At 47.7% G+C, this 16,742-nt stretch overlaps 1 protein-coding gene across 1 annotated transcript in view; it reads right to left on the reverse strand.

The window, feature by feature from the left end:
- The window catches only part of LOC134958626 (uncharacterized), an 83,051-nt gene extending 66,598 nt beyond the window's left edge, over nt 1–16,453 (reverse strand). Inside the window, exons 1-8 of the mRNA XM_063941347.1 lie at nt 16,320–16,453; nt 15,596–15,637; nt 9,909–10,197; nt 7,060–7,214; nt 6,921–6,962; nt 5,731–6,016; nt 4,761–4,915; nt 2,357–2,380 (exon numbers count right to left, since the gene is read on the reverse strand). Coding sequence (XP_063797417.1) covers nt 2,357–2,380; nt 4,761–4,915; nt 5,731–6,016; nt 6,921–6,962; nt 7,060–7,214; nt 9,909–10,197; nt 15,596–15,637; nt 16,320–16,389 — 1,063 coding nt within the window. The 5' untranslated portion in view covers nt 16,390–16,453. The remainder of the gene's footprint in view (nt 1–2,356; nt 2,381–4,760; nt 4,916–5,730; nt 6,017–6,920; nt 6,963–7,059; nt 7,215–9,908; nt 10,198–15,595; nt 15,638–16,319) is intronic.
- Between the last annotated feature and the right edge of the window lie 289 nt (nt 16,454–16,742).

Here is a 16,742-nt window from a genome sequence, read left to right on the forward strand (position 1 = left end):
GCCCGCTCATGCTCCCACCAATGCTCTCTCTCTCCTCATCATGTGCCAACGCCACAGAATACAGCGTTCCTCTTGGAGGAGGACAAGTTCAAATTCAATATCAATATAAATTTCGAGAGATTAGGCTATAATCCATGGTAATAAAATATACAAATTGAACATATATTAAACAGATTTTATATATCTATATATCTATCTCTCTCTCTCTCTCTCTATATATATATATATATATATATATATATGGCCCTCATTCCGAGTCGTTCGCTCGGTATTTTTCATCGCATCGCAATGAAAATCCGCTTAGTACGCATGCGCAATATTCGCACTGCGACTGCGCCAAGTAATTTAACAATGAAGATAGTATTTTTACTCACGGCTTTTTCATCGCTCCGGCGATCGTAATGTGATTGACAGGAAATGGGTGTTACTGGGCGGAAACACGGCGTTTTATGGGCGTGTGGATGAAAACGCTACCGTTTCCGGAAAAAACGCAGGAGTGGCTGGAGAAACGGGGGAGTGTCTGAGCGAACGCTGGGTGTGTTTGTGACGTCAAACCAGGAACGACAAGCACTGAACTGATCGCACAGGCAGAGTAAGGTTGAAGTTACTCAAAAACTGCAAAGTAGTTTGTAATCGCAATATTGCGATTACATCGGTCGCAATTTTAAGAAGCTAAGATACACTCCCAGTAGGCGTAGGCTTAGCGTGTGTAACTCTGCTAAATTCGCCTTGCGACCGATCAACTCGGAATGAGGGCCTATATATATATCTGTGCATCAATTCTCTATATTATTTAGTTTGCATTGAGTGCCAATATGTGGTGGTAGACACGCCTGATAGGCGGTGCTAAACACGCCCTTCTAATTGTGCACCCCCTAATAAAATGTCCTGCGCACGCCTATGCTTGTGAGCGAACAACTCGGAATGAGGGCCTTTATACAGAAGTGAAAGACCGCACCTTCCCGGATCAGTGTGACAAGAGCCAACAATCCCTACTCTCACATCCCTACTCTCACATCCCTACTCTCACATCCCTACTCTCACATCCCTACTCTCACATCCCTACTCTCACATCCCTACTCTCACATCCCTACTCTTACATCCCTACTCTTACATCCCTACTCTGTGCTGTAACACGTGGGGCTAACTGAGCTGGAAGGGAGGTAAAATAGAGACAGTAACTTTGCACCTTAGTGAAACCATGCTGCACTGCAGGTGAGGCAGTTTAGGCATAGACATTCACCATTGATGATTCAAAATCATCGATGGCCTATGGCCGATGTAGATTAGTTTTTCCATCGGTGGGGAGAACCAGATGGTTTCCCACCATCGAGACACGGAGCTTAGCTCCTCACCCAACACTCCCAGAAAGCTCCGCCCCCGGGCTCTCGTTGGCCCACATGCATTGTAAAGCATGGGTGACCATCGGTGGGTGAGACCATTGATGGTTTCATTGCAGATGGTTTCACGCCATCGAGGTTACCCACCAATGATACCATCAATGGGTAAACCATGGCACCTAGCTACACCTCTGCCTGGGTGCGGGCTGCACCCCCCTTTTGAGGTCACTGACTTTGTGTTCTATTTGCTGGATAATGAAAATGTGTTTGGAATGTTCTTCTATCTTTCTAATATGGGTGCATTCTAAGTAACGAACATCAAACTTGTGCTAGAGGTGATTAAACGTCCATTATTGAAATGATAGCCTCTTACTCTTGCTTGCTAGCCTATGGGCTAACCCCCCTCTTGCAGCAAAGTAGCCAGGTCGGCAATGAAGTGGACGGTGCTGGGGCTTGGTGATATAATTGTGTCACCACAACCCCGCCCCCTCACTAGATAGTGGTAGGCTGCACTAGGAAACTTGCCCACTCTTCCGGTCGGTTGGGAGTGCAACCCAATTTTTTGGAGCCTCATGACCATTCCATGAAAGCGAGCAAGTATACCCTTACTACACTTCTTACACTGAAGGAATGGGCTCCTGTCCCGGCATGTATACTTTAATACACTCTAGAGGTACATAACTTCTTATTGCCGCAAACAGCGTTGGTAGGAAATGGTCATTATCAGGTCTAAAACCCGATTATTACTGATTATGCCCCTCATTCACCACATATTTACAAAATGATTCGCAAATTGTTCTGCCGGGTCGTAATTGGACAAATCTGTTCATCTGTAAAAACAATCACGTTACGGGATGCGTCTACCGCACGGCCTGATATATGAATGGTGGAGAAAGGAAGGAGAACAAACTGAGACCTGGATAGAGGCAATAAGAGCTAAAGGTAGACTGACATCCAAGAATATGCTTCTCTGATACATTCACAGTAATAGTTTATAAATGCAGAAATAAACTTACGCTTTTCGGTGGGAGTCACTTCACCTGTGAGTAAAAATACATATCATTATCTATCTATTCAATAGAATAAACGGGAGTGAGTCATTACCATACCCCACATGGTCAACATGGTTTTGCATTGAATAGTATTGTTATTATAAAAGATTGCTTGGTAAAGCTAGACCTTGGAATCATTTATAAACTCGCAGAAATCCAGTGTAATCGTTTGATTCAAACTGAGGCGTAACTGTGGGAGGTAATGGAGTCAGCTGCCGCCAGGCTCCTCCTCTTCTCCCATACACCATTTAATTAAATTAATTGACAGCTGCCGATATTTCTCCTGTGGCTGACTTCTCTCCCCCACTAGTCCCGGCACCTTGCAAGTCACACACTTTTGATTATAGATACACGTTTTACAAGTGTCATACCCACGGTTAGAACCCATGACCTATTACACTGTAAGCAGGCACCTTACTGATGGAGCTATTTGCTCCTGTAATGGAAGCATGAGAATTCTAACTATATGAAGTTATTTATCTGACAATTACAAGTAACTTCATATAGTTAGAATTCTCATGTTTACTATACAGGAGCAAATAGCTCCATCAGTAAGGTGTCGTGGGTTCTAATCCTGGGTATGACACTTGTAAAATAATTGTCAGAGAAAAAAATAAGCATTGTGAGTGCGCAGATCTATGTAGTGTGTGTCTGACCTGTACACTACATAGATATGCCTAGTTGCAGTGGTTTTGAACTGACAATTCTATGTAGCAGCTTCATTTAGTTAGAATCTACAATCTTGAAATGCAGGAACAAATATCTCTATCAGTAAGTTGTATGCCCTCTGTCTAAAAAGTTATGTGGGGGGGGCACCAATATTTATCTTGCTCTGGGACAAACTTACGCCACCGGATTCAAAGTCTATATTTACGCATTTGTCATTCATTCTGTGAGTAAACTACAAGGTATTTCAAATATTCGTTTACTTTGGCATAATTTGACATTGATTACCTTTCTTCAAAAACATATGTAAAGTGAAGCCTTTTTACAATATGAAGTAGTAGTCCGTGCCATGTGACCAGACAGTTTCTCTGTTTCTAAGGACCTGAGATAAATATTTGGTAGTTCTCTCTTTGAAGAGAAGACGCCATCTTGAAACTACAGTATCTGCATACTCTGTACATAATTATGTATTTACTAGTATATTGGACCCATCATATGCCAGGTTGCTGGTTTTCGTGCCCATCGTTGCAGCGTTTTTTTTTTTTACCTCTGTCTCTTATCTTTGTCCCTTACATCCAACCAGCTATCTGTCTCCCATCTCTATCCCTACTGTATCTCTGTTATCTATTCCCCTATCTCACCATCTCTCATTTATGTCCTCTTCACACACTGGTCTCCCTACATCTCTTCTCTGTCCCTCTCACCCCACATCTCCCTATCTCACATTTCTGTCCACCTCACCTCCCCATAAACTAATATTTGTCCACCAACCTTCTTGTCTGCCTGTTTCTCATCTCTGTCCTGCTCACTCCCCATCACCATGTCTCTCATCTCTGTCCACCTCACCCTTCATCTCCCTGTCTCTATTCTCTATCCCTGTGACCTACCTGCTGTCTCTCATCCCTGTCGCCCTCACCCCATCTGCATCTCTCTCATCTCTATCCCCCTCACCCCCATATCTCTCTCATCTCTGTACACCACACTCCCACCTCCCTTTCTCTCTTCTCTGTCCCCTTATCCCCGTCTCATCCCTTCATACCTCACCTTACCCCTGTCTCTATTCACTGTGTCCCTTACCTCCTCCTTGTCTTTAATTTCTATCCCCTATCTCTCCTCCAAGTCTTTCACCGTTGTCCCCTCACCCTCCATCATCCTGTCTCTCATCTCTAGCCCCCACACCCAACCACTCCCTGATTTTCATTGCTGTCCACTGCACCCTCCATTTCCCTGTCTCACTTTTCTGCCCCCCTCACCAACCTATTTCCCTGTTTTTCATCTCTGTCCCCCTCACCATCCCATCTCTGTATCTCATCACACTGTCTCCCTGTCTCTCACCTCTGTCACCCTAACCCCCATCTCACATCTCTGTCCCCCTCACCATCCCATCTCTGTATCTCATCACACTGTCTCCCTGTCTCTCACCTCTGTCACCCTAACCCCCATCTCACCCCTGTCTCACCATTTCTAAACTGTGCCCTCCTCGCCATCCGCCTTCTTGTCTAACTTTGCCTCCCTCGCCACTTTTCTCCTTGTGTCTCAATATGTCACTTTCTCTCTCTCTCTCTGTCTCCAATGTCAGTCTCTATCATTTCGGTTCTCACCCCCCATCTTATCCCCTGTCAGTTCCTCTTATCTCTGTCCCCAGTCTTGTGTTGTGTATGTGTGGGTGTATTAAGTAGTTTAATCTTAAACTTCTTCTTACCAGGGACTTCACTTGGTAGGCCAAAAACTTGGACCTCACAGATGGTCAGAGATAGTTTTGTTCCAGGAAGGTAAACTGTCACATATTGCCCCTTCATGCCATTGCACTGAAACGCAATGGTCTGCCCATTATTCATAGTTGTAATGATTCCACATCTGAAGGTAATAAACAAAGCAGATGATTATTCCATGCAACTGCTGAAACATTCATCGCAACCAAATCCTTTCCCTCCCCCCCCATTCCACCATCAACACAGACCATCTCCTCACATATGAGTAGGTAGGTGATGTTTGGTGAAGTCTTCTCAAAAAAATAACAATTGCATATTATGTAACCATCATACTAGTCAGGAATGATGGATGGAGATGACATCTGTAGGGTAGGAGAGGGTCAGATACATTTTTTCCACCAACACCATCTCACAAGTTTCCAGTATTTTACAAATTGAGACAATTGTATAAAGAGTCGTCTTGGGATTCAGAAATAATATAGAAAATCTGGACTGAGCCGGGCAAAGGAAGGCATACCTGGAAACTTATTCTTTACACTGTGTGGCAGGGACAGCATGATTCCACATGGGGCATGGGGAATGGCAGGCTTTTACAGGATTGGAGTAGCGGCAACAGGTCTGATGGAATCCAGTCCGGGTTTTAGCTGAGTCTCTTGTAAGCCTCAGCTGGGCTAATTACTTCAACTTGTCTACTACCTTTAAAAATGTGTTTGTTCAGTAGGTAATTGCTCCTGATGCCAGCAAGTGGCAGGCGATAGGTTGGGGGTCTAGGGTTACATTAGGAGCCATTTGGAATCTGTACTCTTTGTGATTACCAGAATTTGGAATGTTGTGCTGCTGTTTTAAAGTCTGCCTGTAAAACCTGTCCTGCAAAACCTGCATGAACTGTGTAACCTGCCTGAGGTGGAAATAAAGTGAGTTAAACTGTATCAAGTCTATGTGATTCCTGCCACAACTTACATGGGATTGGTGGTGCCCCCATTTACATCCGAGTTCCCAATCCGTATCTGGGCCCCATTAATCTTTTCGGCACAGCATTCTCCTCTGTTTGTGACAGTAACAGTGAATATTGCAAACTCTGACTTGAGGTCAACCATCCACCACGGGTTATCTTCCTCGTTGGTCCCGGAACATTGGATATAAAGGTAGTTGCTTTCTAGAGATCCGTCGATGGCATTTTTGGGCTCTCCATACATGTTAAACAGACTGGATTGTTGCGCGATGCCTTTGAGAGCCACGTTTGGAGCTGCAAGATATTCAAACAAATAAAAGATGAATTGATGGAAGAGAGTGGAAGGGCGCCGGTTTCTGGGTGATCCTACTCTAGTCGCCGCCCTTATCTTGCTGCACACCATCTACGATCATCATGCACAGGAGCAAATATGAGGCCAAGAACGGTTTACTTTTTGCTCTGGAGGAGTCCTTAGTTCTTCGCAAATTTTAAAAAGTTTTGATTACTTGGTCTTTGTGCTGTTTAAACATTTCTAGGTTTTTACTACATTTTCAAAAACATTTGTTTGCAGCTGTAAAAATCTGGGTTTGTGACTCAGCTACGGACAACATCAAAACCAAGTTAGTGGATAGTAAATTTGGTGTAGATATTATTGCACGTTCTTTGGCTCGCTAAGCTTCATAATGCAGGGCATAGCACAGACCATGGATATTGAGTGAAATCGAATCCTGTCTCTCCTTCCATGATGCTTGCATTATTACTATTTAGCGTTGCATTCTAATTCTCATGAGGCCAGTAAAATAACAATAAAAAAAATACAATAGCAGTTTGTGAAATAAGTATTGTGAAAAGAAAGTAATATTATTTAGTCTTTTCTATTATGTCTTACTGGTTGCCAGCCCGTCAAAAAGAAGGAATAACATAACAGTAACGTCAGCGCGGCGGCTGTGCGGAGCAACACTTTAATTGTTCCGTGGGTCGTCATCTAGTGGCTGCCGGCCTACAAAACACTTGCATTCCCCCATAGAGGTAAGGAGCAGAGTTAGCCTTTTATTATATATATAACACTCTTGCCTCTGTAAGCATCATTCCAGGGTATAGGGGATACTCACTGCTCATACTACAAATACGGTGATACTGAAATCTGATTAGAATGTTACCGTATACTGTACAGAAGATTTGACACATTACTCGGTACCTCCATGTGGTGTCTTCAGGTCTTTTGGTTCTTTCACCTCTTCTAGAAGGGCAAAGAATAAAGCAACAAGGTCTGTATACATCATTTCATTTTATTTTTAATGTTGGTTCCCTATCTGTTTTGATATTGTGCGACTTACCTGAACCGCTGGCGGGAACGCCGTAGACCTGGACCTCGCACATGACCAGATGCTCTTCCCGTCCAGGAATGGTGACTGTCACATACTGTCCAATCATCTCATTGCAGGAGAATGAGAGAGTTTCTCCAGACTCGATGGACGTGATGACGCCACACCTAGAATATGGCGGCGGCATTAGATAAAAACATTCCTGACTGTAAACAGTGTATGATATGTTCTCTTACTGAAGAGCTGCGTTACTTGTCACAGTGCCACCACATTGTATATCTGTCACAGGATTACTGAGGAGCAGTTTGCAAAAATTATCAAAAAGTTCCCAGGTAAAAGACACCAGCCACCATTACAGCATCATCTAACCGATGTCTATGGTGGTACCAGAAGCTAGGGATGACCATCAAGGTATAGTCGTAGCTGCTCGCCTTCTCACAACCATTGGTGGAAAGCCATTGATGGTTCGATCCATCAATGTTTTATGGAAGGAGAGATATGGTTTGCTCATTTGCAAAGGAGCACTGTCGCTGATTCTAGCGGTACACAGCCATTGAGGGCAGGAAACTATGACCCTCACACCATCAACGGCAAAACCGTCTGACATCTGTTCCAAATCATCGATGGGTGGGAAACATTGACCATCGCTGGCCAACTATACTTGAACATGATTAATGGTTTATGTTCTAGAATTCAAATCTACTGACGTCTATGGAAGTCCACAAACTTTACAGACAAGGTGACCTATTTATCAAAGAGTGTTAAAACTCGTTGTTCATGATAAAACTGGTTGCGTGTGATAAATGGTGCTGCAGCCAATCAGCTCCTGTCATGCGTTCCGCTCCTAACTGCAGTGGCCAACGCAGGATTTTTAGGGGGGGGGTCCACATATTTGAGACATTTTATATACTTTATATATCTCCCATGCGTGTGCACGCACATTCAGAGCCAAGGGAGAAAGAGCGAGAGGAATGGAGAAAGAGGGGGGTGAGCATGGAGAGAGGGGGTGGAGGCACAGGAAGAGAGGGGGCATGGAGAGGGAGCGGCATAAAGAGAGGGGGAATGGAGAGAGAGAGAGAGAGAGAGGGGGGGGGGCGGCATCGGAACAAGAGAGAGGCATGGGGAGGGAGAGAGAGAGAGAGAGAGAGAGAGAGAGGGTGAAGGGTATGGGGGGGGTGAGAGAGCAAGAGAGAGAGGCATGGGGGGAGATTTCAGCAGCAGCACAATAAGGAGAGGTGCCCGGGAGAGCAGCTACAGTACCTGCAGGTTGGGAGGAAGCCCCATGTTCACACAAGCCGGGCTCCCCGGGATGTGCAGTGCTCTGGAGGGCTCACAAACCCCGCAGCTCGGTAAGGCAATAGGTGGCCATGGGGGGATACCAGATACGCAGAAGGAGGGGAATAGGCAGAGACGTGGGAGGAGGGGTTTGTGAGCACGCGGGAGGAGGATAAGCGGGAGGGAGATAGGCAGAGACGCGGGAGGAGGGGTGACAGATAGACACACGCGGGAGGAGGATAAGCGGGAAGGGGATAGACAGAGACGTGGAGGAGGGGGACAGGCAGAGACTGTGACATGCGGGAGGGGGACAGGCAGAGACTGTAACATGCGGGAGGGGTACAGGCAGAGACTGTGACATGCGGGAGGGGGACAGGCAGAGACTGTGACATGCGGGAGGGGGACAGGTAGAGACTGTGACATGCGGGAGGGGGACAGGCAGAGACGCGGGATGAGGGGGACAGGCAGAGACTGTGACATGCAGGAAGGGGATAGGCAGAGACGCGGGATGAGGGGGACAGGCAGAGACTGTGACATGCAGGAGGGGGATAGGCAGAGACGCGGGATGAGGGGGACAGGCAGAGACTGTGACATGCAGGAGGGGGATAGGCAGAGATGCGGGATGAGGGGGACAGGCAGAGACTGTGACATGCAGGAGGGGGATAGGCAGAGATGCGGGATGAGGGGGACAGGCAGAGACTGTGACAAGCCGGAGGGGGATAGGCAGAGATGCGGGATGAGGGGGACAGGCAGAGACTGTGACAAGCCGGGGGAGGAGAAGCAAGAGGGGGACAGGCAGAGACTGTGACATACAGGAGGGGGATAGGCAGAGATGGGGGATGAGGGGGACAGGCAGAGACTGTGACAATCCGGAGGAGGAGAAGCGGGAGGGGGATAGGCAGAGACTGTGATATGCAGGAGGAGGATAGGCAGAGATGCGGGATGAGGGGGACAGGCAGAGACTGTGACATGTAGGAGGGGGATAGGCAGAGATGCGGGATGAGGGGGACAGGCAGAGACTGTGACATGTAGGAGGGGGATAGGCAGAGATGCGGGATGAGAGGGACAGGCAGAGACTGTGACATGTAGGAGGGGGATAGGCAGAGATGCGGGATGAGGGGGACAGGCAGAGACTGTGACATGCAGGAGGGGGATAGGCATCGATGCGGGATGAGGGGGCCAGGCAGAGACTGTGACAATCTGGAGGAGGAGAAGCGGGAGGGGGATAGGCAGAGACGCGCCGGCGGCTGGTGCAGGACGGTGTAGTAAGCTAGGAGAGGAGCCTACTTGCCTGTCCCATTTGTTATAAGGAGACTGCTGTCTTACAGGCACAGCCTGCTTGAGATCCTCCATACAAGATGAAAAATTATCGATCAGCAGCGCCGATGGATCATTGGGCAGGGGAGGTTTCCAGGTACTCTGAAACCCCCCCTGCGTGCGTGTATGAACTGTCGTGTTTAAAAAAATGACAGGAGCTGATTGGCTGGATCACCATTTATCATACGCAACAAGTTTTATCATTTACAACGAGTGCCTGGTGCAATAAAAGATATTTCATGTTTCAGCCAATCAGCACCGTACTTTACCTAGGATTTAATGTCCCTCCTTTACTCGGGTCATTTCCTATTCGGATCTCAGCACCAAATATCCGCTCTCTGCAACATTCCAAGACTCGGTTAGTGACGGCCACCGAGAAGATTTTATGAGGGCCTTTCAGATCCACCATCCACCAAGGGTCTTGGTCCTTCTTTGTGTAAGAGCACTGGGACCTCATATAGTTGTTGGCTAAAGACCCATCGTTGGCATTTCGAGCGCTCCCATAATAAGAGTTGGTGCTGGACTGAGTAGGTATCCCACGAAGCGCAACATTAGGAACTGTAAGATAGATGGGGCTTTCAATGGAATCATCATCATCATCATCATCATCATCATCATCTTCAATATAAATTGTAGGCCTGTTGTATTTTAAATGGTGCCGACGCCATTTTCCAAGTGACTTCTGCGGTGCTAGTTGGAGAGTAGGTATAGTGTATGTGTACAGGGTGTGCGGTCTGGGCCTCCCTGGTACCCGTTACAGATACGCCCATGCCCTCAAACAGACCCCAAGGGTGGAATTCAATTGTTTGAAAAGTCGGTTGGAGTCTGTTTTTTCCTGTCTATTAGATAGGAAAAAACAGACACCCAACTGACTTTTCAAACAATTGAATACCCCCCAAAATGTCTAGCAAGGCATGACATTGTGAAAACAATGCAACCTGCCGCATCAAACGAGGGGACCCCCTTGTTTATCGATTCCAGGGTGGCATCAATAAACAAGGCCACCTGTTCTTCTGTGGACATTGGACATACTTATCTAAGCCGGAGCTTCTGGTATATTTAACAACTCTCAGTATTTGAGAGTCCAGCATTGAACTCTGGGACCTCCATGACCTCTCTATCTTGGATATAAAGTTAGTATGCACATCAATCTGTGTGGAATTCCATGAACTGGGACTTTTATTTATTCAACCCCCATATCTTTTCCACCAGCGTGATGAAATATTTTTATTGGGCATATTAGCATATGAATTTATATGGTAGAAATGGGATGCGGTCAGGGTCCCGGCGTTTGGAATCCTGGCGTTCGGAATACCGATGCCGGAATACCGAAATGGATTGCAATGCCATTGACGGAATCCTGAACGCCGGGATTCCAAACTTGGGGGTGGGAGGTTAGGTAGAAGCTGTGGAGGGAGGGTTAGGCTGCGGGGGTGGGAGTGTTAGGGTTAGGCTGCAAAGAGGGTAGGTTAGGCTTAGGTACCCCAGGGGAGGGTTAGGCTGCGGGGGTGGGATTGTTAGGGTTAGGCTGCAGAGAGGGTAGGTTAGGGTTAGGCACCCCCGGGGAGGGTTAGGCTGCAGAGAGGGTAGGTTAGGGTTAGGCACCCCCGGGGAGGGTTAGGCTGCAGAGAGGGTAGGTTAGGGTTAGGCACCCTCGCGGAGGGTTAGGCTGCGGGGGAGGGAAGGTTAGGGTTAGGCTGCAGAGAGGGTAGGTTAGGGTTAGGCACCCCCAGGGAGGGTTCGGGTTAGGCTGCAAAGAGGGTAGGTTAGGGTTAGGCACCTCTGGGGAGGGTTAGGGTTAGGCTGCGGGGGAGGGAAGGTTAGGGTTAGGCTGCAGAGAGGATAGGTTAGGGTTAGGCACCCCCGGGGAGGGTTAGGGTTAGGCTGCAGAGAGGGTAGGTTAGGGTTAGGCACCCCCAGGGAGGGTTAGGGTTATGCTGCAGAGAAGGTAGGTTAGGGTTAGGCACCCCCAGGGAAGGGTTAGGCTGCAGAGAGGGTAGGTTAGGGTTAGGCACCCCTGGGGAGGGTTAGGCTGCGGGGGAGGGAAGGTTAGGTTTAGGCTGTGGGAATAGGGGGTTAGGGCCAGGCACCACCAGGGAGGGCTAGGCTACGGGAGGGAGGAGGAGGGTTAGGTTTAGGATGGAGGGGGGGGGGGGGTAGGGATTAGGGTCGGCTGCCTCACGCTGCAGGTGTCAGGATTCCCAGCACCGGGATGCCACAGTCGGTATTTTGACTGCCGGCATCCCAACCGCCCGCCAGGATTTCGTATGTAACCCGTAGAAATATATATTTTTATTTCCATTTATTGTATATTTTTATAGAGATATTGAATGGATACCTTTTGGTATAATACACGTACTGACCTGGTTCTGCCCTACACGTTATATATTTTTCTATACAGAGTTTAAACAAATTATTTATTTGTTTTAGGGGTTCAGTTAGATTTACCGACTGACACAATACCGACGGTCATAATCCCGACAGCCATTGGCCGACAGTCAATATAACGACATTCACTATGCCGACATGATCAAAATGACGACATAGTCAGAATACCGACATTTGAAATGCCGACATTGTTTTTTCTGGGGGGGTTTCAATGTCGACATAGGTCGACATGGACACCGTCTAAGTGTAACGCGTCCCCTCGCATGGCTCGCCATGCTTCTATTATATTATGCTATTATCATATTCCTCCTCCAGGTTCACTGGGATGGTAAAGTATGAACAAGTCTGTTTTGGGGCAAAAATTCCCTAAAAACATCTCTGGATGGCGATACCCTATAGAATCCTATGGGCTTCTTATCGCCGGCCGCTGCAACCCGCCGCCTCCACCGCCGACCCCCCTCCCCACCGGCATACCGTCCTCCAGGAAGCCTGGACCCGGAAGGTAAACTCCTCCTCCCCCTAGCAACACAGCCGGAGGTCCTTCCTGCTGCAGGTAGAGGATACGGCGCCGGGGACAGCCTGCTGCTGCTTCCCACCAGGTGAGCAGGTGGAGATCCCTTGATATGACGGAGACCCCCCGCAGACCACCTCACAGGTATCGCAGGGGGCCTCCGTCACCGCATCGCGATGTTAATCGCATATGTTAGTATATATGCGATCAACATCGCTGCGATGGGCGACGAGGGGTGGCGATGTATCTTAATACATCCCGCCCTCCATATATTAATTAATCATTTTCTAACTTTTATTAATCTAAAAGGATGTTTATTATTAATTTTATTTAGCATTCGCACTGAGGAAATGTTTCTTCGTTAGCGTCCTGTCAGCTTTAGCCCTGAAGGTGTTAAAGTGTAAATTTGGGATTACCAGGTGTTTATGCTGTGAATACTCATGTGGGGGCAGATGTACTAAGACTTGGAGAGACATAAAGAAAGAGATAAAGTACCAGCCAATCAGATCCATGTCACAGGCTGTGTTTGAAAAATGACAGGAGCTGGGCTGTCTCTAGACAATTTCCCCCAGTGCAAACAGTAAAAAATTACACACCCGGTTTGCACCCAGCACCCTCAGACATCCTATTTCATGCCCATTACATTATGTGTAATTTTTCCTCCTTATAGTAATGCCCCTTACACATTATGCCCCACTCCGTAATGCCCCTTACACAATATGCCATACACCATAATGCCCCTTGTACCATATTATGCCATTCACCATAATGCCCCTTGTATCATATTATGCCCCGTACTGTAATGCTCTTTTCACAATATAATGTCCCACAATATAATGCCCCTTACACTTTATGCCCCACACCATAGTGCCCCTTACACATTATGCCCCACACCGCAATGCCCCTTACACAATATGCCATACACCATAATGCCCCTTGTACCATATTATGCCATACACCATAATGCCCCTTGTACCATATTATGCCATACACCATAATGCCCCTTGTACCATATTATGCCCCACACTGTAATGCCCTTCACACAATATAATGTCCCACACTGTAATGCCCCTTACACCATATTATGCCCCACACAGTAATGCCCAGGACACCGGATTATGCCCCACACAGTTATGCCCCAAACACCATATTATGCCCCACAAGCTATCTACTTTTAAGCATCCTGCTCATTGTCAGGGGTTTCTTCATGCCGTGGGTCACGAGCCGCGCGGTCACTTGGATCACTGACTGCAGCATCTACCCCAGTGGCTCAGCGATCCCTGCACCTCCGGGTACCAGTGTTAGCTCCTTTCCCTGTTACTAGAGGTCCTACTGGTCCACTAGCATCTGTCTCCTCTGAGGCGGTGGCCATTTTGAGAGGGACATTTTTAACAGTATTCCATGCGGATGGCTACACCGCATGTTATACTTCTGCAGACACTGGTCGCGGGCACTCGGCGCAATTGCTCGGCTCATCCGGCCCTACAAACGGCCCTGGTTAGGAGCTGGTTGGTTGGTAGTTAATCTCACTTCACTTTATCTCTCTCCAAGGCTTAATACATGTCCCCCTACATCAGGGGTGTCAAACACAAGGCCCGCGGGCCAAATCCGGCCCGCCAGACCTCGTCTGATGGCCCGCGGACTCACATTTCAAACATGGGTGGGTCCGTGGGACGCGCTTCGCTGCAGCCAATCCCTAGCCTGCCAGATTGATTGATGGCTCTGTGGCCCGGCTGCAAACTTTAAAAATAGGAGGTGGAGCCTTGCCAGTGCGGACTTGATGGCGCAGCTCTCCTCGATTTGGTGAGTTGTGCTTCGGACAGTGGATAACCTGCGGCTGGAGGAGGGTGTTGGGGTCTGAGAGCTGCCAGTGTTCCGCAGCCGGGGATCGGGGCTGGGTACTCCGTGATCCCGCGGCCAGCTCCGGGTGGTGATGCTGCTTTAGCTCTGAGCTGTTACAATCAGCGGTGACAGGGGGGCTGACTGTTCCCGCGGTGGGGGCTGGTTCAGGTCCCCGAGCTTCCGGCATTACAATGAGTCTCACTGACTCATTTAATGCCGCCACCAACGCTGCGCCTGTCTGCCCACCACCAGTGCCCCGGAGCCCTGTGCATTAAGACAGTCACTGCACAGTCAGTGACTCGGGTCCCGACTCCCGGCCGGAGGGGGAGAAGGAGATGCTCTGCTTTCAGCTCCTCCACCATAGACTCAAATGCTGCATGTGCCCGACTTGTTTAACTATTCCAAGTCCCTCTCTCTATTGCTGTTCACACGGACACCTGGCTGTTACACCCCGGTCCTGATTGTCACCAGCGCCAAAAGTTCATTGGAGGGATGCATAGAGTCACTGGCAGCCATCTCCATGCACAGTGACAGCCCCTGATTGTAAGCACTACTGATGCCAGGCAGGAAAATGCAATACTATTGTTGTACAAGTGGAAAGTGCTGCTCCTCCTCTCTCTCGCTCCTCTGCCCCCCCTCTCTCTTCATGTATCCCCCTCTATGCATCTCCTTCCTCTCTGTCTCCCCCCACTCTCCGTCTCTCCTCCTTTCTCGCTCTCTGTCTGTCTCCCCCCTTTCTCTCTCCGTCTCTCCCCCCTCTCTATCCCTATCTCCTCACTATCCATTTCCCCTCTCTGTCTCCCCCTCTCTCTGCTCCTCTCTCCGTCTCTCCCCCCTCTGCATCTCCCCCCTCGCGCTCTCTCTCTGCGTCTCCCCCTTTCAGAGCTAGTTATTACTTACATTATTACAAAAAACAGTAATAATTGAATGCAGTGACATTAATTTATGATAATAAAGAGTGGACACATAGACCTACAGATACAACCGGCCCTTTGATGGGGACCAAACTGCTGATGCGGCCCCCGATGAATTTGAGTTTGACACCCCTGCCCTACATGATCTGCTCCCAGCATGCTCCACTGCTGTTTAGTCTGCTTTAGTGCAGGAAGGATCGGGATAATGGGATTTGCATGTGAGTGACTATTGTAGCTGTGGGACATTCTAGTGCTTACCGTGAGCATCCATCAGTCAACACTATATACAAACTCTCCTTACCTGGCCGGGCATACGGCTCGATTATCGGTGGGCTGTCAGCACCTGCAACATATTATACGTCAGATACATTAGTGACAGGACTTTTCCTTCTTATTTATGTATTTGATGACACGTTAGCACTGAACACCCTGCCTAGGACTGGCAGAAGCTTAGTATTCCCCAGACTGTGGAGAACTTATTCAGAGGAGGCATCGAACTGCAGGTCCCAGACACGGGGGGTATATATGTACTAAAGGTCGATTGTGATAGATTTTGTTCGATATCAGATTGATCTTAATCGATGTTGCGCTTCCAAGGTTAAAACACACATTTACTAGCAGATTATTTTTTTTATTACATTCTTAAATGGTAGTAAATGTGTGTTATTATAACCCTGGAAGCACGACATCGATTAAGATCGATCTGAAATCAAACAAAAATCGACCTTTAGTAAATATAACCCCTGGGATCAATGTGCTTGTGCTGCTTGGGATAGGGAAGCTCTCTGTACAACATTAATGGAGACCGAAAATCTCCCTTCCAAAATTCATCACTACATGCTACCATATTTCTGTGAAAATCCATCCCCACACATCTAGTTACTGTATTTCTGAGCAATTTAGCAGCAATATATGATACACAGTATGCTTCATCCTCAGACTGAGAAATCCTGTCTGTCTATCTATCTATCTATCTATCTATCTATCTATCTATCTATCTATCTATCATACATCCTATGACTCACCTGCTCCAATATAAGTCCCAGGGAAGGTGAGTAAGAGGAACAATGCACAGATCATGGACTGGGCTGCCATGTTGTAACGCTGATGCTGCTCCGCAGGTGAACGCTGGCTCTAGCAGAGACTCACCCCAGACTGCCGCTGCTTTATATATATTGCAGTACACACAGAATGTTTGTGAAAAGGGGCAAAGTTCCTGTCACTCTATTGACATTTGTTCTTTCACAAGTCTTTAATAAGATCCTCGCCAATGATCTCTGGTGTCAGTCTGGGACATAACAAACCCTTTGGTAAGAGAATATATGCTCCATAAGGATGTAATCCCATGGGGAAAAAAAAACAACTTCAGCCTGTGCCAAGTACAATCAATATGTGTACGGACATGCGTGTGCTCGGACAGTGCAACAACACAGAAGACACACTCCACC

The sequence above is a fragment of the Pseudophryne corroboree genome, chromosome 9 (assembly GCF_028390025.1).
Source record: "Pseudophryne corroboree isolate aPseCor3 chromosome 9, aPseCor3.hap2, whole genome shotgun sequence".
Classification (NCBI taxonomy): Eukaryota; Metazoa; Chordata; class Amphibia; order Anura; family Myobatrachidae; genus Pseudophryne; species Pseudophryne corroboree.